The sequence below is a fragment of the Anopheles stephensi genome, chromosome 2 (assembly GCF_013141755.1).
Source record: "Anopheles stephensi strain Indian chromosome 2, UCI_ANSTEP_V1.0, whole genome shotgun sequence".
NCBI lineage: Eukaryota > Metazoa > Arthropoda > Insecta > Diptera > Culicidae > Anopheles > Anopheles stephensi.
Window position 1 is genome coordinate 45,739,262 of NC_050202.1, and position 27,633 is coordinate 45,766,894.

At 43.0% G+C, this 27,633-nt stretch overlaps 1 protein-coding gene across 8 annotated transcripts in view; it reads right to left on the minus strand.

Annotated features, from left to right (window-relative positions):
• LOC118506889 (neurexin-3) overlaps positions 1-27,633 on the minus strand; it is a 100,182-nt gene extending 72,549 nt beyond the window's left edge. For 4 of the 8 annotated variants that reach the window (XM_036044658.1, XM_036044660.1, XM_036044659.1 and 1 more), the window contains exons 1-5: positions 27,429-27,633; positions 23,874-25,369; positions 15,354-15,487; positions 4,603-4,747; positions 653-706 (exon numbers count right to left, since the gene is read on the minus strand). In XM_036044658.1, coding sequence (XP_035900551.1) covers positions 653-706; positions 4,603-4,747; positions 15,354-15,487; positions 23,874-24,863 — 1,323 coding nt within the window. In that variant the 5' untranslated portion in view covers positions 24,864-25,369; positions 27,429-27,633. The remainder of the gene's footprint in view (positions 1-652; positions 707-4,602; positions 4,748-15,353; positions 15,488-23,873; positions 25,370-27,428) is intronic. The other 4 variants (XM_036044663.1, XM_036044664.1, XM_036044662.1 and 1 more) reach the window with 1 other exon arrangement.

Genomic DNA, 27,633 nt, shown 5'->3' on the forward strand with positions numbered 1-27,633 from the left:
TGTAACAGAATTTCTTTTTTCGGTAGTTTTTGGTGGTTAACCTTGCAAACTATTCAGCTCGTTCGATTTTGAAGTTTGATTGGCAAATTTACTGTTTCAACAATCCCAGGTTCCCGGTGGAAGAAACGTACCCCCAGTTAATCACAACAAATCTTGGTAACGTTGTATCTTTATGAGATATCTTTCCTTTTTCAAGAACTTATTAACGACTCAATTTGTTTTCAAGTGATATAAGAATTGAGGCTTGTTCCAAATGAGCTTAAAAAGGATGAATGTTTAAGGGTGACAGATTAATAACAATGTGCAGTGCATAATTATATACCATTATCTTCGTTTTTCTGTATCGTTGTAGATAAATCACTTTATCATTTGGAAGGATAAATCTTTATTGTGTATGCAATCATACGTGCATTGCATAAATTTGGGCTGATATGAAAGTAACGCCGTTAGATCTGTTTTATTACAATAAATAATAACGGAATCGTGTGTAACGTACATTGTAGAAAGAAAAACCTTTTATCATTATTCAATCATTAGCTTAAAAACTAATGATGCTAAAATTTAAAAGCTGTTGATGATCACCGGTCAATCGTATCAAAGCGTTGCAATACAGGGATGAAATGTACAGTTTAAGGAAGAAACCAAAACTTACCCGTGTCACTTTTTCTCGTGGCATCGCCGTCAGATCGCATGGTGAATCTCCGCACTGGAACGAAAGAAGAGAAAAAAGAGGCAAAAAATGGGTTGAATCGTTCAAATAAAGGATGCCCTCCGATAGCGACCATTCGGTTAAGTGGCACGAGATGAAGAAAAGTATAAGTGGATGCGTCGCGGTTCCGCTTATGTTAGCGGCGGGAAGAAAATCACCCAAATCGGTAAGCCGCGGATGTTGCAGTCTGCCAGCGAGAGTGTTCGCCCAAAAGAAGTAGAATAAAAATGACATAGACAAAAGAAAACTTGCCCCTCACTCACACAAACACACACAATGAGACAAAAAAGGCGGCCACGCTCTATCTCTCTGACTTTTAGGCACAATTTATGCGCTGTGGAAAAATTGTTCACCATAAAAAGGAATTTTATTTGCCGCGCACCACACCGCTGTCCCATTTCGCACGTTCGTTTATTCAGAGATTTTCTGATTTGGATTTTCCAAATCCACCATCCCCCTTACTTGGTGCTGATAAAGAAGCAAAGAATGAAATGAAAATCCCCAAATATCACCCAGCCAAACGACCCCCGCCTAGACGGAGCGAAAAAAAGAGGTTGCAAAAGGGTAGATTATAAGAAAGAGAGGCACACAAGGGTGCTAGCGAAAAGGCGACAAAATAAAGGGAAAAACAACACCCGCGAAGGATGATTGAGCAAAAAAAAGTGCGGAAAAATAAGGAGGATCCTTTCAAAGGCGCCAACGGTTCATGTGGGATTGGCGATAAATTTGGCTCTTATTATCGGTCCTTTGCACTGTGTTCGCGGCCCAGACTGCACTAAGCGTATCATTTTTCGGGAAGATTGATCACAGCTCGATTATGCATTAAGGCATTGATTCTTTTGGGGCACGGTTTTAACTGTGCCTATACTTTGGATCTTTGTTGGTGGCATAATGGTAGCGGCTTCAGTTGCTAACATAAATAGACTGTTATCAAATCTCGTCCGAATCCGGTGCCGTCTCCTCGTACATGAGATTGACATTCCAGCTGCTTTAAGGATATCAGAGATAACAAGTGAAAACCTATTAAGGTAAAAGTGCACTGGTAGATTTAACCATCAGGGAAGTGTAAAGGATCTTATGCGTGGATTTTGCTGATCGTCCATTTGGAATTTGCTATCAAGGGACCTTGTTATCCAAGGGTCCTTTGGCGTTCAATGAGGGCTGGTCAACCAAGAACACCTGTCATCTAAACAGATTTGCCGCTGATGCCTTGCCTACTAAAAGATTACGTCTTCCAAGGAGTATACTGGCTATGGAGCTTAATTTGCTTAGAGACTTTTCCAAGTAAAAGAGCTTTGTCGTGCTACTAAGACTGCTTCTTCACTCGACTAGTTTAACCTATAGTTACCCAAGGGACCTAGATGTGTAACTTTTGGCGCCTTGACTACAAAGAGCGTTCGTTGCCTAAAGAGCCTCGCCGTTTTTGAGCCTACTGATTGTAAGGCCTCGTCTATCAAGAGACTTTGTTCTCTATAGGGCTTCGTCGTCTTACTAAGCAGCATCTTCACCTGAATTGTTGTCCAAGAGGCCTCGATCGGTAACATTGAGCGCCTGATGAGGCCTTGTCTACCTAGAGCTCTCGTCGTCTAGAGAACATGCCTTGAGCATGTTCAACATGAACATGTCTAGAGAGCTGCCAAAAGATTTTGTCTTCCAAGGATCCTACTGCCCGTGGGGCCTCATTTACTAAGCAGGTTTTGTCATCTAAAGAGCTTCGCCGTCCTACTAAGAAACTTCGTCACCTGAATACCTTATCCTTCTTTGAAACCTCACCTACCATAATATGTCATTTAAGAAACGTACTATGATTGGGGCAATACACCTTGTTGTCTCGTGGTCTAAGAGCTAGATTTCATAAAGGAACTCTTCGGTCATAAGAACTGATCGTCGAATGGCCTCCAAACTACGTCAAAGTGACTACGTCGTCTCAGGGATCTTGTTCTACAAAATTATTTAGATGATTGTAAAAAATTTCAAAATTTTTGACATTCTCATCATCCTAGGACCATCGTCAATCGACAGTTGTAGCAGAAGAAATTATTCAGTCTTCATAGCTGCTCATCTATCTATCTGAAATTCAACTTTCACTAAACTACTTATTTTTCTTCTTTCTTGGCCTAACGACCTCTCAAGTCATGCCTGCCATTTCTAGCTTAGTAGAATTAATGATACCGCATAGTTGGATAGTCAGTCCTCACTATGAGGGAACAGCCCAGATGAGACTTGAACCCCGGTCTTGCCGTGTGAATACCGGCGCCGCTGTCTTCTTCCACCGGGCCGAGCCTCTACACTACTACTTAATGCAAACTGGAAAAATGGTTAAAACGCTCTGTCAACTCACGGCAACTGTGAGCTCTTACTAGTTGTAGTGTATACCAGTAGGTTTGGTGCTGAGTTAAAAGTTCACTCAAAACACTTACTGGTGTGCCTAAAACATTTCATCTGTTGAATGCTGTGTTCATAGTGAAATTCTCAACCTTTCCCCAGTGTAAAGTCTCCCACGCCAGCCCCAAGGACAGCGGGAAGTTATCCGTAGATAAGTGATTCCTCCTACGCACAATTTCAAAATGCCATCACATTGTGTATGTGGGCGGATGATTGTGTGCGTGGAAGTCTGCTGTCACTGTCTGATAGAACGTTTGTTTCGATCACGATGGAATAATATCATCGCCCTGTGAGGATTGAGCGAATGTCAAATGATTAGTTTGAGCTGTATTTTTTGTTGTTTGTTCTGTTTATTCAGTTCCATCTTCATGCTACACTTTTCAAACGTTCTCTTCTGTGACCGTAGACCATAACAGTCATTCTTGTGTGTTTGGTTCAATGTCCCCACATTTCATGTCACCATCTCGGATCGGATGAAATTGGAAATGTTTGAATCATAGAACGATTGATTGGATATGTGGGTTTGAAATGTTAACTAAGCCGATGAAAACTGCTCCATGCCAGCAGAAAAGCACTGCTCGATTCTGATTTGAATGGCGATGTTCTTACAAAAAACGCTGTAACATGACTATAAAACGAAGCTATTCTCATTGCAAACAAAATTTATACACGCTTCTATGGGTGAGAGTCCGTAGGCTAAAGTAATTTAATGTAATTTAGCGCCCTTTCTTATCGCTCCGAATGCAGAATGAGGGTGAAAAATGTCATATTGCTGCTCATTGTAAACCAATTTGTCTTTCGTACACGTTTGCTACGAGCATTTTCACGTGCTCTGTCGTGGACTGTGATGTAATATTAAACCAAGGTAAATCGCTGCCACCTACTCTGCTTGCTACTCCTTCTGTCTGGCACCTCGCGCCCACCTTAACCACTCGAAAAACTCTGAACGATTATTGAGCGATTAGTGCTGTTGTTGTGCCGTGTCCTCGTTACCTTCAACTCAACAGCTGACCTGCGCGAAAGTAAAACAATCGCATGTCTGTGCGGGACTAGAAAGTTGTTCGCATGAAAGTTACGCCCGGTATTCAGGTCGTGAAGAGAAACGGAGAGAAAGTGAAGCAAAGTAAAATGAGTTCGAAAACTCGGCAATGTGCGACATCCGTTGATTTATCGGTGATAAATTTTGTAACGAAACAGAAAAACGAACTACATGGCTATGGTTGACAAATCTCCGCGACTGCTAAAGCGCAGCCAAGAGCGCTAAGCAAGGAGCGGGCCAGGTCCTTGTGCTCGTTATCCTTGACGTCCCTCAAACGACCTTGGACCAGAGAGGCAGCAGGTTAAGCGCAGGCACTTGAAAAGCGCAACGGCTCATATTAAATCAAAACGAACTGCTACTGACACATCCACCGCCGCCCACACAGAATGTGCTGGAGAATTGGTAGGTTTGGACGAGCAGTGGGACGAGTTGCTGGGTGGGATTGAATCTTGAAGTTCTTGAAACTTACCTTGATGTCTCGCGGTTGTCGCATCTCTTGCCTTCGTGGTGAAACGCCAGGTTGGTCGGAGTACACCAGATTTCGCACCGATCCTCGGAACCGTGGCTCGAAGATGACACTGGGCAGCGCTAGCAGGGCTAGCTTGGTGTTGTACCTGTGGTGGAGAAGAGCAAAAAAAAAGTGAGCAGATGTCGGGATTAGAAATAATTTCGTAATTATCCTGGGATTAATCACACCGCTGCAAATGATGGAAACGAGAAAATGGAAAGTGATAAAACCGACAAAAAGAAATTCTACTTTACGATCCCGACGACCCAGCCCGCTACAGCGGTTTTGCGGACGATGCTACAAAGTGTTGTACGAGTACCCGGATGTAACCCAGGCCGGAAGATGCATCCTCACGTCGTCCACCAACCCACCAACCCCGCCTCCGTCCCGGGTAAGCTCTTGCTGACTTTAGTTTATAATTTATCTCGACTTTTCCACGAACGCCTCGGCACACTTTAGCAACCAGGGCGGGTTGCCGGGTTGTTGTGTTTGGTTGTTTTTCATCGTTCCCAGGTGACCAATCTTTTGAGATTCGTTTTCCTTTTTACCGCTTTTCCGACCGTTGCTGCTAGTCACATTCATTTCCAGCATACAGCTTCTCGAGCTTTATGTTTTCGATTTACGCGACAAGTTTCATTTCAAAAGCACGAAGCAACCAACTCCGACCGACCGGAGCAAATAGAACTGCAACAAAGTGAAGCGCAACTATGTGCGTTCGAATCGTATATCGGGTTTGGAGTAAGATTGGATACATTCCTTTTTTGCCCGAGTGATTTTTATCGTTCTCACTATTCTGAAGAAGAAGTGTGTACGCGTTCAGATCGTATCTTCAAATTCTTCAAATTGCCACGTGTCAATCCTTCATGGGTCATCCCGGTGCTAGTATGTGCCCAACTCTTAAGCCCTGGCGAAAAACTACTTCAGTTCGTCTGTCTGTCTGGTTTTGCGGTCCCGCATCTAAGCTGTACAGTTTTGAGTAATTCGCTGGTAAGCCCTTATTATATCCGGGAGTGGAAAAACAACAAGCATTGAAAGCCTAGACCCTTAATGTTCTGTCGCGTATGGTAAGACGAGGCCACTTTTCACCCACTTGAGATAGGAAGTTGTTGGCAGTTTTACGATGCCCAAAAACAGATACAGATGCCGTGTCTGGGTCGGTGCTTTTCTTTCCTTTTTTCCGAACATTAGCGAAGGGACGAAAGATTACACGGCTATACGGGTACGCTTATGATGTGAGTCCACGTGGTAGCTGTTGTTAAGAAGGTTTCCCTTTTCTCGGTTTTCATAAGCTCGGTCGCCACTCAAGTCAAGCTTTAGGCCGGACCGGTCGATTAGTCCGGTACTGTATACTGTTACGCTAACCGATTCCGGCCAAAGCTTAAGCTCGTTCCGAGAAGCTTCCGCGCATTAGCCCGACGCTCCCAGACGACGTGGAGTGGGTGACGGGTGCCCAATGTACCATCACGCATCGAGATATGTAAAGTATTTGCCAGAAAGTGGCTACATCGTCGGCAAAACGTCGGCCATCTTTTCTCGTTATAAAACACTCAGTGCGACGCAACCCAACAAACAAGCGACCGGGTAACATGCGAAGCTGAATCTTTATCGTGCCATGAATAATTTACATAAAACTTCGCATTTGCTGGCCTCTTCTTCATCTGTCCAGCTTACGGGGTCTTCTTCTTCTTCGTTTCCTCTCGCCCTGTGGGTGACATAACCATCGCACGGTTCTCTTCTGTCTCCCACCCAAGAGGACAATCGGATGTTCTTTGGAAGGAAAGATTTTTTTCCTCCCACTGGACAATTGGCGAAACGGAAAAGGTGGGGATGCTTACATGACTTCATACTCCCAACGCTCCACAACCTCTGCTTGTCCGGAATGGCCGGAATCCATGGTTGACAGTGCGAAACCGAATTTTGAATTACAGCTCAACATGGTCGCGTTCGTCCCAGAAGCGGCAGACTGCTGCTTCTACTCCCTCTCCATCTATGTGTGCGCGCCATGAATCGAAAATAATTCGAATTCCTTGTACTCGAACCCCGGCGACTGCTGCTACCGTTTGGTCACACCGCAAGGTCACGTCAGGTTGTGTAAAGTTCGATTCAGCAAAAATGTCTTCGGTGCGCTTGTGGTTGCCTGTGCCCGAGGTATTCTTACCGGGCCAGACTCGGTCGGTTGCTGTCGGCTTTATTTTCCCCCGGCTTGGTCGCTTTGAATGCTGTCAGATATTGTTTTATTGGAATTCCTACACGTTCTCCACAGTGGCACAGATGCGAATGGTTGTCCTTAGGCCCGCAGCTGGCAGCAGGTCAAGTGAACATTTCTGCGAAGTTCTGTATAATTTTATCTTTTTTATTTCGCCTTACTGCGCGCACTGGCTTCCCGACCGCCAGCCGGCTTGGGCAGTGGATTTTTTCTTCATTGCACTTGTTTAAAAAAAGTGAATGTTAAAATGTCATCCGAGCTGATATGAACGCTCCGTCATGTACGGTTGACAAGTGGAAGTGTGTGTAATGTTCGCCAGTCCTGCGACTGGACAGATTGGAATTTCAATTATCAGCAGATCGGCAAACCCAGCTGAGCGCGTCGAACCGAAAGACATGATTATATCTGATTCATTGTCGGCCTTTTTCCCGGCGAGAGATCAATCTTTAAGCGTGTAAGGTTATACCGATGAGCAAGCATCCTTGTTGAGGGATAATTTATTCATTACATTTCGTCCGCAATAAGAACGTAGCGTTGGCCAACAAAACTGGCCACCTTTCTGGCAAATAATTAAAATCCGATAATTGGTGGAAGAACCAAAAAAAGGTCTGATCGACTGTTTTTGTACAACTCACCGCTTCTTCTGAGCCAGCCAGTTCAGCCAGCTCTTTTAGTCCATTACCCTAAAACAAAAAATAAGCCATCAACATTTTGGCCTTATCGCTCGCTCTCTCTTTCTCTCTGCCAATTTGTCGACGGTGACAAGCCGTTCCCCGTGCCCTGGTCGTGCCAAGCATAATTACACGATTTCAAAATCATTCATCTCATTTTCCGCTCGCTCAGCGAATCATAATTTCCCGCTATCTCACGTCGTTTAATGGCTTTGGAGAGTTTTTTGGGGCAATTTAATATTGGCTCTTCCCGGCTTATCGAATAATAGCAATAATCACAAACTCCGCCTATCGATTGCAGTCAAGTGGTTGATCGGGTTTTGCCAGAAGCGTTCTTATCACACGGTTTACCATAAAAACTTCATCCGCAGTGGGGACTCATTCGACGTAATGTGTCTTCGTATTTTTCTCGATGGTATGATTTTTTCTATCCATTATTAGGAGCAACGCTAGTTATTATTAAGTTATACCCCGTAAATCAAATATCGTAAATAAATTGTTTTCGTGACTTTTGGTACTTATTATGATATATTAGTCAGAAATTATTCATTGTGATTTAGATTTTCATTACATCTCAATTTTCGGAATTTGTTATAAAATCTTTAATCACTGTTTTTTCTTTACTCTACTTTATTTGGCAAAGGAGTATTTAGAGTTTATAGAGATTTAGAGTTTGTATAGGGTGAGTCAGTTGACTTCATTCGTTTCTTGGATTGTTGTTCGATGGTTCCATTGTCATTTTCAATGGAGACGCCTAGTACTTTTTAGTGTTTCTCAAAATAGCAAACAATTAACTCCATGTTTAAAACAATTATAGATTTTAAGATTCTACAGAATTTAAGCCATAAACTTCTTATTGCTGTTTTGTTTTGAACCGTAGATTTGTTAAATACTTACTGTACTACCCGAGAAACACTATAAGATCATAATAATTGATTCAATAACTTAAAGAGTAGCGTAAAATATGCTGTAAAAGACGACAAATAACAGAACGTTCATTACAGCTTTTGAAACAATTTCCAACAACCATTAACCATCGTCGATTGCGAATGGAACTGGAAGAAATTTCCCGTATGTTCTTAACGTTTACTTAATCGTTCCATTGATGCACACGTGCCGGGACGCCATGACATAATTCGTTCTCCCATGTTCTGGAAAAATGGATCCAAGAGAAACTTTTACCACGTGTAGGTGTAAAGGGTACGAAGCATTCCCCCCATAAGGCAATGTTTTCTCGGCTTTAACTCCCTTTTGGCGCAGCTTGAAATAGCCATCCCAACACCTGGCAGGGGGTACCAACGATTACATCTATCATCGGTTTACCCTCATCGAACGTGCGGCGTCTAAGTCAACCTTCTGCCACCGAATCCTCCTCCGATCCCATCGCTGTGATCGAAAGCAGAGAGGCAGCTAAGGTTCGTCATCCTAGCCGGCAGGCATGGTTACATCATACTCTGTTCGGCAATGGGTATACACGGTCCACGCTGATCCGTAAATACGCAACAACACTAGCGCGGCCTAATACTACACCCCCATTCATCGTACGCAAGCAGTGAAGCGACGCGAGACGGTTTTTTGTTCTCTCTTCTGCACGTGTGGAAATTATGTGTACTCAGGTGAACCAGGTTCGTCTGGCGATAGAAGACCGACGGTACGGGAAAAACTTTGTTGCACGCTCCTGCCGTGAGAGTCCTCGAAAAGAAAGCCGGGCATTTTGGTTGGGAAAATTTTAATGCCGTTTGTCCTTCTGTAGAACCTACTATCGCTGAATATTCGTCCAAAAGAAATCCTTGACGCACGGGTCACGGGTTTGGAGAGAGCCTAGGAAAATGATCAACAATGAGGCGCCTTGTGACAACGAATTCCAACTCAGCAGGTGGATAACGCTTTCGAAGGCAGAACAGGCGCAATTCGCTTACCAAAAAATCTCTTCTTTTGATTCCAATTTTTCATCACCCGCCGAAGTTTACAGCACTTCGGCTTTGACGTAATTTTAATAACACCTTGAACGAACCTGAATAATGCGTAATGTTTGCAGTTCCAGGATTGCTTTTTTTTCTTTCGCGCATCCGAACCCAAGTGCACCAAGAGTTCGTTCTAACCCTTTCGTTCATGATTCGACATATTCTGATCCGTGAGTTTTATGTACGGGATGATCATGCAGCTCGCGTGGAGCTCCACAGAGCAAAACCAGCGTGCAACCCGTGGGCGCAAAAGTTTGTATTAGATTTACTTTTCTCCCTTCCGAAGCAACGCAGCTCCATTTTCCAGGCTCGGAGGGTGTTACGAACGGTTTCCCTTTTTAAAAAAAACCGGTTTCCGTCACTGATGATGGTGGTGGTGGTATGAAAGTGGTTGGCAAAAGGCAAAAGCTCAACATCTGCAGGCAACTCCAAACCTCAGGATCACTTTTCCGCTTTGCCACCTTTTTACACGTCATTTGTGGCCAAGCTGAAGTTAGGTGCAAGTTAGCAAGTTAGGAGCTTCAAACAGGGTCACATGACACCAACAAGAAAAAAAAACAACCTCAGACACACATACACACACCGGTGAGCTCGTAGCCCTTGATGTGAAGTAAACGAAAGACGTTTTAGTGCGGTCGGGATCTACCTACGCGGATAGGCTAACGTCTGCGCTTACGCAGGGCACACACACACACACACTGATTCAATTTCACTCTTACCTGATCCAACCGAAGCTCTGGCAAAAGTTTAACTTTTCAGGCACGTGCCAAAGCACGTCGTAAAATTGTTGAATTATGAAAAGTACATTGCACGAGCACAGGACCCGGACCCCTGTGTTTGTCTTCGTGACTAGACTCGTAAGAAGATGAATGGATTCAATTATTTTTGACAGGATTTTTCTCTACCCGTTACAAGCTTGCTAAAAACGAAGCTGTTTTTTTTCGTTGGCTTAAGCGGACAACACATTTCCTTTCAACAGCGAGGGGAGAGTTGCAAAATGGCGTAAAAATGTTAAAAAGAGTTAACTCATTGTAACTTGACCCTTTTTTGCTGTTGCTTGGTGAATTCGCTATCAACGAGCTAGAAATGGAGAATTCATAGTGAAAACTTCGTGCAGAGCAGCTAGTGGGGATGAAAAATTCGGATGGCGTGATGCTTTCCACTTTTGCCACTCGCAACTAAAACAAATGTTTGTCCGAATGGAGTGTGCCCGAGGACACGACGTGATCCACACTCCGTCCACTGTCTCCCGTTTCAAGGCAACGTTCGTTAATAGTTAATACTTGTTGTTTAGTTGAGAACGACACACGGCACAAAACGGTGGTTGGGGAACGACTCGACCACGGTTGTCCTTCAGCGTACCGAACCGCGTCTAGGTCGAGGTCGGCATGGAACATTTCGAGCGTCGTGTTTCACACGGTCTCATGCGGAGCACTTCATTGAATATTCCACCGGTGGAAGGTCATTACACTTCGTCTTTAGCTCCACACGTTGGAAAATTCCACCCCCTCGAAGCCTGACCCCCAAGCCAACCCCTTTTGGCTGGTGCGAATGTGCGGCCGATAATCAGCTTACCCGTTAGCTAATGGTTGGAAAGGTTGCCATTGCTTAAAGAAACAGCCCCAACTTCGCTTCGCAAATCTACCTAGCCTAGCCCCAAGACCTACGCGAAGGCTTATCGCCTACTCCGAGCCACTATTAGTCGGAAAAAGTGATACGATTACTTTCCCATCGCCGTGTACGTAGAACGTAGGACCGGGTGCTCGTCCGGTATTGGTATTGCGTTATGCTTCGACTCTCGCACACGAAACACTAATTAAGCAGCATTCTTCACGCACTTTCTGCATTGGGTTCGGAATTTCGGATTTGTTCGTTGCTGGGTTCGAGATCGACCCGTTCGCGGTCGGTCATGGTGGGTTGGATTTAATTGAGTAAGTACGAACTTATCGCTGGGAGCCTCAGTCTCAGTCTCGGTCATCCAATTTCCACCCATTGTCGCTCATCAACCGCTACCGGACGAAGACTTTGGCCGTCATTTGATCAGCTTCATTGATTACATCCTTTGCGACGAAACGTGATTTGTGGGCGTTAGCAGGGCCATCCTTGGTTATGACGTGGAAAAAGAAATGGGACATTGAGATTCCCCAAAATGTCAAGAATCCACGTGACACAGAGCTTTCTTTATCATCGTTTTATATGCTCCCTTTTTCCTTCTCTCACAGTTTACAAGACGTTACGAAATTCGTCGTTTTTGCTCAAACTCATTAAATCGTAACAAAGCACAAGCAAAAGTTTCAGTTTGTTATGGATTCGCGATCGCGAAGCAACACATTAATAGCCTTGCTCGATATTCAAAGCAGAACATCACTCATAACGCAGTATGCTCAATTCTGTGCAACCGTTGCTGGTGTGCTGTGGCAGAAAGAAAATGCACATCAAATCGATAGCAATACACCCCCACCGTGCCCTTCCATCGAATATTACCTCGGTTGAAGGACACGTTTAGAGCTTTCTTTGATTTATTGTGAATTATGTATCAAAAAACGAAAAAAAGAGCACAAGAGCCACGAACATTTCATTTCTCCGTTTTCGTGCCAAACCCATCGCGTGGAAACGTAACATTCAATCCCATCAGCCGAATCGCTCCTACGGTGGGAAAGCTTCCGAGCGACGCTCCACCTAGAGGTGCCGCCTGCTGTCCATTAGTACACGACCACGGGTGTCATCACGAAAAATATCCTTTCCACGTGGATCAACACGGGAGCAACAACTGAAAGCGGACCGATGCTACCGCCTGTTTCGATGCTTTCTGTCACCCAAACAGCAACTACAAAAAAAAAACACACACACACACAGATGGTTTATGGCTGCTAATCGATCTGTTGTGTTGGTGCTTATGCTGTGTGGCCGTGTACATTATTGTGTTGCTCATAAATAACTAATGGGTCTGTTCCAATTTTCGAACCAAAGTGTTCGACAGGGAAGCGGGAAACTAACGTCAAACGTCAATCGACGTTATGGACCGCGGGCGAGCTACGCTAAACATAGTACATGAATTAAAAGGGATTTCGAACGGTATCCGTTATTAGAATGACTTTTAAAAGAGTTTAAATCATCTGGTTTCATGAGCGTGGATATTTTTCCATTCCTGGTAAAATATTCTAAATTAAACATTTAAGGTAAGTTCCAGCTGGGACACTTCTTCTTCTTCCTAAATACCCCTAATATCTGGAGAGATCTTGGCCTGCCATTTGTGGCTTTCTGTGACTTGATTTTACCCGTAGCTGATTCGATCATCGCTCCTGCCGTGTGGAGACGGACGCTGCTATCGCTTCGGTCATCGCATTCGGCCCCCAGCTGGGGCACAGAATACTAAAAATAACACACTGTAATCAATTTGAAATAGCTTGGACAACTTTTGGAAGTGATAAATATATCCAATTCACCTATAATGGGATCTATTTTTAAACTCGAATAAAAGAGACAAATCTTTAACGCGATATTTCGGAATTTTGGGCTTCGCGTTTGGCTTTTTCATTGGCTTATCATTGGACAGTGTCGAGAGTTTAAAACTTGAGAAAGTATCGCTTTAACGATTTCATAGCTGTAGTCAACCAAAACAAAAGTATGTCATTCGCAAAAGTCGGTTCTATTATTGATTTTTTTGGTAATATTGAGATTTTGTTTTATTTTCGACGTAACGATTTTCAAATTCTTTCAGTATTCATTATTTCTTTTTCTTTTTATAGAACCATTCCACTAATACGTAGGCCGTATTGCTGTTGTACTATTTTTATCTTCTTCTTCTTCCTTGGCACGTCAACCTTGAAAGGTCTCGGCCTGCCATTTCTGGCTTTCTGTGACTTAATGTTCTGTGATTGCGTACGAAGAAGGCGGTCTGGATGGGATTTGAACCCCGGTCCTATCGTGTGAAGATCGGCGCCACTGTCGCCTCGGCCACCGGACCGCCCCAATACTGATTTTATACGATAGTACTATTTTTATACTTCCATAAATTTATCATGGTGACGGCTCTTCTTCTTTTACCTTGGCATTACAACCTCAAGAGGTTTTAACCTACAATTTCTGGTTTTCAATGGCTTGATTTTACCCGTAACAAAGTAGTCAGGGGCCGGTCCGGTGGTAGATGCGACAGCGGTACCGGCATTCATCTGGGCCGTTCTTCCATAGTGACGACTGACTATCCAAATCTGACTATGCGATATCAGTAAGATTAATACCGAATTTTCACAATCACACATGAGAACCCAAACTTCAAAATCATATTTCAACGTCATTTTAGTTTTACAGCAACAAAACAGCAAGTCGATTCGCTGAATGAAGGCACCATAATCTTGTTTTTTCAAAGCAGATAGTCTTTTGTTACTATCCTTTACACTAAACATTCAAATTTCATAATTGGATTGGATTGAATAATTGGATGGGCTTCTAATGTTTGAAACGTATTTCACTCAGTCAGCCTGGGTAGTATCATGGAAAATACTAGATTAATTCTGGACGCAGAATTTAAAATCCTTCTTGGTAACAAGTATTGAAGTTTCCATTGTTGACTTTTGTTACGAGTTCACCCTGTTGATGGCTATTCAAGCAAAAGTGATTACGTTTTCATTACATTAAAATGTTTCTGCCAAGTGGATTTCCCGACTGTAACAGGATTTTTAAATTATTATCTTGTAACATTGTTTAAGTGCGTTCACACTACAGAAACACAATTCGCTGAAAATTAATTACCAAAGCATCGAATTTTTACTTCCGGACGTTCCGGTACCTGCACCGCGTGTGCCGGCCATAGTGTGAAACAACAATACATCTACGCCGTGGCAGTATTATTCTGCGGTGTATGCAATGATGTAAAGTGCACCGTGCGCCTGAAGGCATACTCTCCGCATTCACTATGTGACCTAGTTTTGCCCAGGTATGAGAGTGAGAACTTCACCACGAACCTGCCCGTGCCTTTGAAATTATTCGCACACCGTTTTACTCTGCTGACACTAATTAAAAGTGAAATGTGAAAGGTGGAAAACATTCCGCACAACTATTTGCAACAAGACACATGCTGGCCGGCTCACGATACTTTTGCTGTGGCGTTGAGTGCTGTGGCGTTGAGTGCTGTGGCGGTTGAATTTACTTTCGTTTTCTTTCCTTTTTTTTTGTTTTGCTCATACGCGAGACTGTGCTTATTGCTTTGCAATTTGTGGTGTGTTTTTGTCTCGCAAGATAGTGCCCATTTTTATCTTCATTGAAATTTCACGAGCATTCCGTCCGACGGAGAGGTCCGGAGACGTGGGGAAAGTGTTTTAATTTTTGCTAAAATCTAACACTCACCGACCGCTCGAAAGGCAGCTAAAGTTAGTTCATTTCGCAAAGCAACCTCTGACCCCGGGCGTTACACGGTTCGGGTTGGAATACGAAGCGGGCCAACAGTTTCCAGCTACTAAATGGAAAAACTTTTGCCTTTTTCCCCCGCGCGTTCAGCTGGGCAAAAGTGGCGGCGTGTACTTCATCAAACGAGCCACCAGGAATGTTCCGGAACACGGCACTAATCGAAACTTACTTGTCCGGGCTTGAACACTCGGCATCGAGAGCATTTTAGTTTGCCGTGCAACGTGCCGGCGCGGAAAATGGTTCGCTTTTGCGAACCAACTTTCGTAGCAACCGTACGCCAAGTAGCTTAATTTTGTGCCTTGCCTTTTAAAACATGGCACGAAACTTACATACCGCAAAAGCAGGCAAAGTAGGCAGCGAGCGTACGGTCGTATAATGGCAAGTTTTGGGGTCCTGGCCGGGTGTACATTTCAAGTACGCAACTAAGTATCAAGAAATAGTAGTGAAGCATCCAGCATTACTTACCAGTTGGGCATACCACCGACGAAGACGTCCGAGTTGGTGGCAAACTTGCCGAACAGAAACTCCTTCCCTCGGGAGCTGCGACTCTGCGAGACACCGTCGACGGTCAGCGTTGTGTGCTCATCGTTGCGCATTACCTTTTGCAGAAGAAAGAAAATGAATGCAAGCGAAAGAGAGAAAAAAAAGTTTATTGTGAATATTCAATTAAACTAAATGAGATCAGATAAAGCTTATTCAACGCTAGAACTAGGCTTAGTGCATTCCGGACAGACAGTTTCTAGTGAAATTCTGTTTGCTTTTATAGACCTGTTGTTTGATTTAGCTGAGTTTATTTTTATTTTAAGAAAATAAATCCTCTTCCCAAAGCTCTCAAAATCAGATGTGCCTTAACGAATGAAATTTTAAAACGTCCAGCCTTTCTAGATCTTTTAGACAGGTAATGGTCCTAGAAATCTTCTTCTTCTTTGACACTACCAACTCGAATAGTCTCTGCCTGCCATTTATGGCTTTCTGTGACTTGGTTTTACCCGTAGCTGTATAATCAGTCCTGCGTAGGGGTAGGAGTTTTGAATGCGGTTTAAGCCCTGGTCCTGCCGTCCTAGAAAAAGTATCTCCGGCGCTACAATATCACAAGCATTTTTCCAGCTCCTTGGACCATCATAAAACACCTGTTTATATAGTTTATACCAAAACATATCCTGAAAAGCTTCATCTGCCTATGTCTATCAATTTAACAGTTCTACATCCAAACCGAAATTAATATTTTCTTAAGATATGAATGAAGTTCAATGACTCAAAGTCTCTATGACTAATATGTGCAACCAGGATTTACGCGTTATCAAAGGAAATATCTCCAAACCAATGTGAAGTGTAACCTTTTTCAAACTAAGTATTAACCAATACTCCCAAATACATCCCTACGAATAAAAAATAAATTAGCCAATCAAGAGTTATTTCACTTTAGAAAAAAAAATCATTCTGGAGATAAAAAATAATTCCTATTTTTGGCAATGCTCAATTTTGGGATAAGATGAAATTTTATGTACAAAAAGAATTATCTAAAACATAAAAAAATATTCACTCGAGTGCTTTACTAAGTAATCCTCGAGAAAAATTTCATTTTTCATAATTTGAGGTTTATTCAATTAGATGTATTTCATAAATTCATATCAAATCCTTGAAATATGAAAGATGTCCATTAAGTCGATCAAGTCCCTATATAGGTCAAGGAGGTATAGGATCAAGTCCCCCCTCAAGTAAATATAGTCAGAAAAGACATTTTAATCCGTTATCGTTTCCAGAGTTTTTGAACAATTCCTCTCAACGGCGTTGAAGATTCTCCTTAAGATAAAAAGGAGCGTAGGGGTAAGACAGACGTAGACTGAATTATTTCTAAATATTGATGCTGCAGGAAGACAGAAATAATATATTTCAGATCAGAACAAACTACAATAAGTCCGTTTTTACTGGAACAGCATCCAACAACGTGGAACAGACACGAGTCCTTTCTGATTTGTTTAAATTCGTTCTGAAAAGAATCCAAAAACCGTTCGAGCTAGATCGTCTCCAAAACATTGAAATGCTTCTTGCTTTCATGGTGAGATCAAACGTTCGTTGTAAGATATTTTGTTATGTTATTAGTAGTCACAAACTTTGGAAAGCCCCGAAAAGTATATTTACCGCCCAAAACTTAATCAACTTAAATCCTGTGTATGTCCTTTTACGATTCGGTTTCTGCACAATCACACGCGAACTTGACAACGGTCGCCTAAAGCCCGAGAAGGTGTCCAACGCGTTACAACAAGCCAAGGGCATTGTTTACGTCTTCTCGAGCATAATAAACTCCGATGAGTACGAAAATCGGGATCGCCCGCTGGTCCGTCCATGTACGGTTGCTGTTAAACCGTCGTCAATCGTGGTAGTTACGGTCATTTTTCGGAACGATCCAGTGTCCGTAGAAAACCCGAGGCAAGTGTAGGAGATGATGCCGGAAGGTTTAATTCCAACACCGAACGTATTTACTGCATTATTCAATTGCCGTTGGTGGAATGAATACAAAGCACCTCGAAACTATAGATAGCACGCAATCGGCATGCGGGGCGGGACTGTTGACGGAGGACAAGAAGGATGTTGATTGCAGCCATTACTCATAAGAGTGCCTTACTCTGGTTTCGAAACATGACTGCTGTTATTCGGCCATATTTTTTCTTCGTCAAAAGGCGTCTGAAATACGCAACATTTTTCAATATCCCTTGATGATGTTTATCCTTCATAAACCTGCTATATAAAATAGAAAACTCTAGCAGTGGCAATACATCGTAGCTCGTAGCACACAGTCAAGTCGCATCTTCGCAAGGCGAGCAGCAAACAATGGACTGTATTAGTTGCACACTACGACGACCTGAAGGTGCCTTCATTACCATGCGTTAAAAGACAATCCCTCCCTAAAATCGACACGGACCGACAAAAGAACGCTGTTTGGTTCTTCATTTGGTCTTTCAGGCTATTGATCCAGGGACCAGGGGCATTACAGCTAAATTGGCTCACGCCCCGTCATCGCTTCCAGTGCGCTTCTTCGCCGTCTTTAGCACACCGCGAACTAAGGACACCCACACCACGAGCGAGAACTGAGATGTGTGCATGTGTGTGTGTATTTGTTTGTGTGTGAACCAATTTTTCGCACCCTATTCCGTGCCGACCGAACAAGGTGTCACACTGATACCGGTCACGAAGCTTTTTCTGTTCGCCAGAAAGCGGTCGAAATTGGACGGAGCAGTAACGCCACTCGCTCGACCCAGCCCAAGCAACGGACTAGACGCTGTCTACGAATGTTCAACGATACGGTCGGCGACATATGCCAGATATGGCTTGCCTATGATGTCCCATCGACCCAACCGAAACTTCACCTCATCCCCGTAGTGCTGTAAATCCGAATGCTCGGTGAGTCTGTTTCCGGTCGTGTGGTGGCGTGCGTTGACTTAACCTTTATTTTGCCTACTTCCGCTCACCGTGGCGCACCAGTCGGATTTCGTTTCTTCTTGTAGTAGAGAATGAATCGTAAAAAAAAGTTGGACAGCCTTTGGTCGATGGAGTCCAGGGTCATGAGCGGCTGTTTTTGGTTTTTGCTAAGGGAAAAACATTTTCGCTTTTCCGTTCATGAGCCTTCCCAGCCACACCATGAGAGCAGTGGTTTCTGTGGAGCGGTAGCTGACCAATTAATGGCAGATATTCTACGTTCTCTGTTGTTGTGCTTTGAACATACGAAAGCGCAGCGAGAGAAAAAACTGTAGAGAATACTTAAAGAAAACAAAAGTTCCCCAAACTGCTTTATTGGTAATCTCATATACCTCGAATCGCTTCAAGCTAATCATTCAAGGGGAAGCAACGAATGTCTTCCTTCCATAGAAAACATGTTCAAGGATTACATTGCAACCCTTCCAATAACTATAACTTACATTCACAACATCAATGGTTAACCGAACTGCCCAAAATTGTGCTCTGTAATCTCAATATCTCGTTCCAACATTGAATGGATCGAACGCACAGAAAACGAATGGCTGCCAAGGTTCTCCGAAAACTTATCGAATGAATGTCAAAACCAGGAAGCACATGAAAGCACTTTGATCTTGCTTTGGAAAAGCTTTTCTCCAAAATCCCGGCTAACCTCCCATTTTGTTTTCCTCTTTTTCCGATCGGGGCCTTTATTTAATCGTTTCCCCTTGGCTCGGCATCAGTAGCGTCCAATACTCATTACTTGTTACAAGCAGAATGACTATTTTCTGTACTTCTTTTTGGCGTTTTCTCGCTCGAAACAGAACAGGCGTAACTTAGATTGCCGCTTCGCCCGCAACGCCTTTGAAAACGCAATGTTTGTCATCTTGTTCGAGCACGGTACGACTTCACGTATCGACAGTTAAATGGTTCGACCGTTTAGCCCTTACCTTGCCTACTTTCATCCCCGGGCTCGAACAGTTGAAATCTCCCGCAAACATAGTAATGCTCGCTCGTTAAAGCGCTGCTGGCAAAGATTGTCCATCGAGTTCGCAGCGAGTGGCCGCCACCGTTTGACAACAGGCGGTGACTTGCAACCATCCAATGACTCGTTAGCAGACGACCCCCAAAATAGCCTTTAGCTTTTGGTTGGTTGTTAGCAAAACTTGGGATAACGGGGAACGATGCTTCAAAGTCTCGGCAGTCCAAGCGGTGTCCCGCCGCCGCCACCGATCAAGCGTGTCGAGGATTTGCATCTTCGTGTTGATGGAATCCGGTCGCTATTCGGCCACGAAGCACCATTTGCCTTGCTCCCGGTGTGGTAAGCGAGCGTAAACTTTTGGAAGATGCTTGCTGTTTGCCAATGGGATTATGGATTAATTCTGCGAAACGAGTATTTGCGCGATGTCCTTTTTTGTTGCTGTTACTTTGTGCGAGCAACGGTTCGGATATTCTAATGCGCTCGTTTCGCGAACGGTATAAAAAGTGATTGGAAGTTATTGATGTTCATTCGCTCGAATTCATTATCGTGGGTCGGATGACGGGCTGGTAATGTCATTCTAACTTTCGATAGAATTTGTACGCCAAGCAAAAAACGAGACCGTTGGCTGAGCCGGTGATAAATTGTATTGATTTTTTACGTGTTATTCAGATTAATGGTTTAATCATAGATCACAGCTTTTCGGCGAATGTGGTGTAATCCTAGTTTACAAATCTCGAGCGCTAAAAACAACAGTTCAGTTAATATGAAAAATCCAAGTTTAGCAACAAGACAGAGAAGCTCCTTGTCACTAAATTAAACTTTTGGCGAAAAGTATAGGATGTGCGAGATTTTACCCAATTTTTCATAACATTGCGATTTAATTGTTATTCGAAAAACTTATCAAGTTTTTATCAGCCGGTTACTGTTCATTTACTGCAACTAACGCTTTGTACCGATTTTTAAATATATCATTTTATTTCAAACTTCAGCAGTCTCGTGTTTGTACTAAAATAATAGATTCGGTCACAGTAGGACAGGGTTTTCAGCCTCATCCGGATAGTTCTTCCGTAACAAAGCTAAACCACTCAGCTAGTAGAAATAAGCTTAAGCATTCCAAAGAGCTATGAAATTACCTGTTTGGCATTAAAGGTCATCAAACCGAAACGAAGAATACTTTCAATCAGGTAAAAGAACAAAACATGAGCAATAAATTTCAGTTTGATACTCATCAATCAATGTCATGCCACAAGCAATTGCGAATGCCATTTGTATATTTGGAAATCCTACCGCACTAACGTTCTAACCTATACTAATGGTTATTATTAATCGCAGTTTTTTTGTGGTTCAATTTGTTTGATGTATTTTGATAATTTTCATCGTATGAAATAGGTATGTGTTAAAATATATAGGTGTTCATAAGCCGCAAAAGAGAAGATGCAGAAAAGTTTGTAATTCGTTCTATAGCCAACATTGCTCTCAAGAATAATTAACAAAGACCACCAGAGAATAATGTAAATATTTAGAATAATTACTAAGAGATTGCTTTTTGACTCCTCTAGACAACTTTAAAATCTCTTTACTTCATTCTTCCTACTCTTCCTTATTAGTTCAACTACCGCTTCCTCTGCTTATAAGGCAATTGTCATGTACAGTAATACGCTTTTCTCCAAACGTAACTCTTATTGAGGGTTTAATAGGGGTTAGGTTTATTACTCTTACGACAGACGTTCACGAAGTGTAATCTCAAAACATTTTGCCTTTGGTTCGGAAGGGAATAATAATTAAGTTAAGTTATGTTAAGATAACTTTTAACAGATTGATTTTCAAGCAGATGAACAACAAAACTTATTAAGAACGAACTAGTTATTAAAGTCCAAAAAATATAAATTTTGCTTTAAAATGAATATTTTAATTTTCGATTAACTTATCCCCGGTACACGAAGCGTAAACTTATTGACAGATTTTTCTGTTTATTTTTGAAGTTCACTTTCTAGCGAAGGCACCGTGTTCCCTGTGCTTCACGTTAAATTTGTTCTAGCCATTAGGTACTATTCAAAAAAATATTTTCACTAAAAAGAAGCAGAATGTTGATCTAAATATACAGCCTGGCCGTTATTACGAGAAAAAAAAACGTAGAATGACAAAAGGGTGTCAAAACATCATACTAAAAACAAATTTAAAACAATAAATGGCAAAGAAAATGCTTCAAACATGAGATACCTGTATTCGAATCACTAGATCTGATTCTAACTAGTCTAGTCAACTACGGTGGAAAATTTACTGGCAAAACTAAACTTTGTCTCACAATCTCGGTTGAGATATGCTGTTTGATTAGTAGGTTAGTTTATAGAGACTTTAAGACATTGAATGTATTTAGTTTATTATTATCTGTTCAATTCAGAAGTTTAAAGTCAATGGATAGTCACACATATCCTGTCATTGCTTCGAAACCTTTTAAAATTGTCCAGTTCTACACACTTTATCCTTAGCGGACATTAATGGTTCGAGCATTACTAGTTCATCTCTAGGTTTTATCGTGAAGATTATATTACAGACTCACTGTCGATCATTCTCTTCCATTCTGGACGAACTTCAAAGAACCACAACCGATAGCATATAAATTCTTTTAATTACTCAAATACGACTGTCATACGATTCATGCATGAAGTACGCTCGCTATTATACTCATAGCAAAGTTAATACGGCATACACTTTACTTCATCCACCAACAAAAAGAAAAGCTTCTTCATTCTGAACAATTCAACCTAATTGTTAATATGTTCACCGTCCGCCCTGTCATGGCAAAGTACTTTCCGCACATGCAAACATTTCGTCCTCATTCATCGCCCACAGAAAACCTCCAGTATCTTCATACTTCTTTTATTAGGTGGTGGGCAAAAAGAAAACGGGAGAAAGGAAACTCTCTCCCTGTCCCTGTCTTTCAAACACACACACACACACACACACACCCACACATGCTCACTGCAACAAAAGAAAGACAAAAAAGCTGGTTGAGTGTGAAATTAAAAGCTTGCACATGTAAAATGTAAATTGATTTCCCTCGCTCACACACTACACTTTTTGGGGAAACGTTTCTTTTTTACCGAATGCTCGTAGGTAGAAAACGCTTTGTATACAGCCACGATGTATACACGTTCTCTGCACGTTTTTGGGAGGCGAATGCGACGGGTTTTTTTTCACAAAAAAACGCGTTCAACATTCAGTCATCCTTCTGGGGCAGGATGCGTGGGAAGCAACATAATGGTGCTCTCGTTACAGTGTGACGTCTGTACAAAGAATGTAACAGTCTGCTTCCGCACTCGGCCCCTTAAGTTCCCTTTCAGCAAAAGCTGGGGAGCGCATTGTGCTATCAACATCGCGTCCATCATTCATTGAGCGCGCTTCACTGCGTACGGTGTACGGATAAGCTCACTCTTTCGTCGACAATGATCACCCGAATTAGCATAAAACGTTTAAAACGACTTCCGCGCAATGGCAGGAAGCTTTGAATGCTTACCCAAAACGCCTTGTACGGTGCGTCGTTACGGAATTAATAAGAATCGGAATGTGTGCTGTGGGTTGGCTGTCTAAAAATGAGCATGAGCATTGTTATCGACATTCTCAATAAAAGAAGTCCCAGTGGAAAGTACCGTCTGGATGTACTTGGGCTGATGTGACTCGCAAGCCAATGATAACGAATTTCCTTAACATGTTTGCTAGTCGCTCTTTGTTGATACAGAGTGCTTCGTTTACTTAAGAATCTCATCATCAATAATCAGTGCTACATTTTATGCGTACCGGTACCGGTTTCAGCACATGGGAAAACGAAGCTTGCTCAAGCGATTCTTCTGTGAATTCATTAATGCAATTAAAATAAACATTAATGATAGAAGAATCATAGGCAAATACAAATATTTTTTTACATTTTCAACAACGCATGCATGCAAAAGTAATCGTCTAATGGATGAATTCCAGGATTCCCGTACAGGGAAACCTTGTTCAAAGCAATCGGTAGGGTTTTTTTTGTGGAAATTGGGCACGTTTTTTCTAGGAAGAATTGGATATTTTCTTATGGGGAAATATCGAGGGTTTGGGTGTATGACGGGCTTAACATTGAATATTAATAACATTCATTGGTCATTTATCCATTCATATATGATTTAAGAACTAGGAAGAAGCATTCATTTGAAAAGATACCAGCATTTTCATGTTGGCAATAGCAGTTTGATAGGTCTCGGTATGCCATTTCTATCTTGCTGGACTCAATTTACCCGTAGCTGGATAGCTGAAGACCCGCGTACAGATGGCTAGTCCGGATGAGTTTTGATACCCGATCGTGCAATGTAAAAGACCATCTCACCGAAAGGCAACAACTCACCTCCTGTAACTGATAATGTTCTTCGCAAAACTTCTCATTTGATATTCATCAAACCCCGTAAACCTAACCTTTGGCATGATTCTAATGAAGTCAAGACGATACACCAAACCGAAGGTGTACCAGTTCGTAATTAAATGGAATTTCCAGCCCAAGATCAAATTTCCTCGCTTACCTGTACTTTATGCCAGTGGCCATCGTGAAGATCCCTACCGACGGTAATGATTTGTGCTCCACCGCCAAGATTGTATCGCAACCGAAGGGCACCTTCTACTAGTTTCAGTTCGAAGAAATCGAACGTGCCACCGTCGTCAGTGTACAGCACCAGTCCGTTCGGTTGCTCCGTTTTGAACTCGAGCTCCAGTGACCCGTTGAGCCCGGTGTACCATTTGCGGAATTGTGCGAAACTGTTCTGCGAACCGTCCAGCACGAACCCGGAGCAGCCGGCACCGAGCTGGGACAGCAGTAGGCCTAGCAGTAACAACTTGGGCAGCCGAATGGTTACCATGGCATTGCTCAGAATCTTTGGCAGGCTGAACGGTAAAGATGGCGATGCTGATGAAAGTGATGATGTTTGTGGTGATAGTGTGGATGCTGAAGCGAGGCCAAACGATTGATGTGCTTTGCTCTGGGAGGCCAACGACGTCGCCGTTGCCGTTGTCGTCCTCGTCGCCATCGGTGTCGTGCTCGCGAGCTGCTGCTGGCAATGGTAGTTGCTGTTATTGTCCACATTCGATTCTCCACTGCTGCGGGGCTTGAGAGAGCTGTTGCGTTGCCGTACATTGGCGCCCTTCGCTGCCTCGGTACATACATTATTGTCCGCGTGATTAGGGCTTTTAATGGAATTACTGTGACTGCCACAGAGATAGGGCCGGTGCGGAAGGACTACTTCCGGCGCTGGGTCGCTCCCCTCTGCAGATCCACCATTCGCCGCCATCACGCACACTCCTGCTGCCGCTGCCGGTTCACGCCGTTTTCTCTTACACTTTCTACTCGCCGATAATCTAATCACATTCCGCTCGCCCGACGAATGTAGTGTCGCACTTTCCATAATGGATACACACTCGCCCTGGTCGCTAGTCTGGGGACCTCCGCCACGGTCCCGCTCCCGTGCCATCCCACTCACGCCGATACTATGTTCCTCCGCACGCACCGACGACGCCATCTTGTCTTCACTCACCGATCCGAATGCTGATTTTCTTCGGGCGCTTTTCTCGGGCCCGTCTCCCACTGGCAATATTACGGTCGCTCTTTCTCCAGCAAAAACAACCACTCACATTAACGGGAAAACACACACACTCACACACACGCTCTACTCCACACAAACACTCACACGTACACTTTCGTTTGGTTTTGTGTTGAAGCTTCCTTTTTATCCTGACACCGTAGAGCTCGAGTCGGCCAAATCACCATCACTGCTCATACTCACTAATTCTAGGTTGCTTTGGCTCACGTTTAGCTCACTAAGAACGATCGTGCATACCGCACAAACACAAACACTCGTACACATTCATACACTATCGCACACAAACAAACACACTAACACACTGGTTCTTTTGCGTGGTTTAATTTTTTATGGTTCTTCTTTTATTCCCCAACACTTCGCAACACGGTATATTTTTTCGATTTGCAGACGACGCTGCTTGCTTTGATCAATTTTTCATACATTGCCTGTGAATCGAGCGGAAAAAAAATTGATGGAACGGCCACCAACACACTGTACTGGGATACTCAGAACATTTTTTAACATTGATTGCACGACTTGGAACATAAAAAAGAAGGAAGTTTTTGTTGTGATTCATTTTTTTATTTTCACGACATTCACATTATTTAAATCAAAAAATTTCTCGATAATGTTGTGCTTGCATAACACCCATGTCTGTACGCTTCCTTCGTATTTTGATTTCAGTAAATTTTAAACTACCTTTTAAAAATCTTTTATGAAAAAGCAATGCACTTTTTTACACGATAAACACAATTCTTACACGATGAATGAAGCAAAGCGAACAAAACACCATGCGCCTCCATTACGAACATTTTTCCTTAATAGAGATCTTTTGACAACTAGGTACCGCACAATGCACAATAAACCAAGCTCCAGCATTGTATTCATCACTCTTTACAACAAAGTAAACCATGAGTGTGTGAGAGAGTGAGAGAGAGAGAGAAAGAGAGCGCCCAAAGAAACGTAAACCAGGTGTACAAGAATGGCGTAAAGCATCCTGATTCTATCAAGTACACCTACACAACCGTGCTGCTTCTTTCACCCTCATAGAACCTATCGACGCTGCCTGTTCACCAAAAGAATCCTTAAACGCGCCATGAAATTGCGCTGAAAAAAATCCTAATTCGTTACACATCCTTCCCGCACAACACTTCGTCAAAGAACAACAAATTCGCACAATAGACAGAATTACAAAGCGCCACTCGCATACACACATACACGCGTGTATAGTAAATCAATCTAAAGCATGCTTAAAAGAACTTCTTCTAACACATCAAATAACCTGTCCTACTCCAATCCCACAGAATGTAGCGTGCTCTAGCGCTGCAAGCAAGCGTTTCTCAGTCAGTTTTCCCTATCACAAACACGATATCTGTATGCGTAACTGCATGATACTGTGTGAGTGGTATCACTTTTCATCCAAAAAACAGTTCTCTAAATTTCCCATCACACACACACACACACACACACACACAATCATGTCGGCTCGAAAGTTTGAGGCTTCAATTTTCCCGTTCCGAAAAAAAAGGTTCGAAACATGTGTTTATTCTATGCACTAATACCAGCGCACACCGTACAATATACGGTGGTGTAACACTACGCAAACCCCAGAGACAGCGCATCTGCTTCGCTCTCGCTCACACTAACAGGTCAAATAGTCAACTGCAAACCGTGGTAGGGGCTGCGGGAAGCCAGTGGCTGCCGGTGGACGGTGGAGTTTTCCTAGTACAGAAATCGATACGAAAAATCCTTGACTAGGTTACAGGCGCCTCCATCTGTGTGTGCGTGCTTGAGGAGGAGGGCTACACATCGTAGTAGTGAAGAAAAGAATCTCCGAATCACCATCAGCAACCGTTTTTTCCCAGTGAGCAATGTCCTATAGTCCTTGGAAATGTTCATTCTAGTTTCGCTCTCTTTTCTCGATTTCTTCCCGCACTGCTCTCACTGTTGAATGCTCTCGCTCTCTCACAGATTCTTTTTCGCTTTCTCTCTCATTCCCTTTTCTATTACGTACATTTTTTCAACGCTTATCTCCATCTCACTTGAGCAAAGCAGGTTCAGTCATCCACTGCTTGGTCCAATTCCCGATTCTTATTCCTCTGTGGAATGAAAAGAAAATTTCACAGTTGAGTTTTCCTTTTCCCATTTTCCAACCAACCACCCACCGCTTCCCCTCTTCAGCGCATGCATCAATTCAATTCCCTTCATTCTCGCTCTCAAGAGCAATGGCTTAGTTTGGGGGAAAAGGGTTTTTTCTACCACCCGCCAATCCGCATACCCTCCAGCACTTTTTCCTTCAAAAAGACTTTTCACGATTCTTAAAGCCACTTATTTAAGGTTTAACCATCACACGTTTTTATAGTCGACCTCAGAATCTTATCAACTTTCGTATTGGCTATCATGTTTGCGATTGGTGTTGGTCAGAACCTTCACACTCACAACGTAGTAAAATCCCCCATGGCACAACTCTTAACGGGAGTCAGCAGATCTACGTTTTTCACCTACAATCAATCGCGTTTTCACCACAATTCACCAACAAACAGAACACACTTTTCACGAGGGATTCGTTTTGAAGTAAAATCCCACTACACACTCCATCCAACATAGATGGTGAACACTGGCACGGAACGGCTCAACCAGCAGCGTGCATGGTTGTTCGCGGTCGTCCTGCGTCGGGTTTCAAAGCTCAACTGCACTCGACACACCGTGG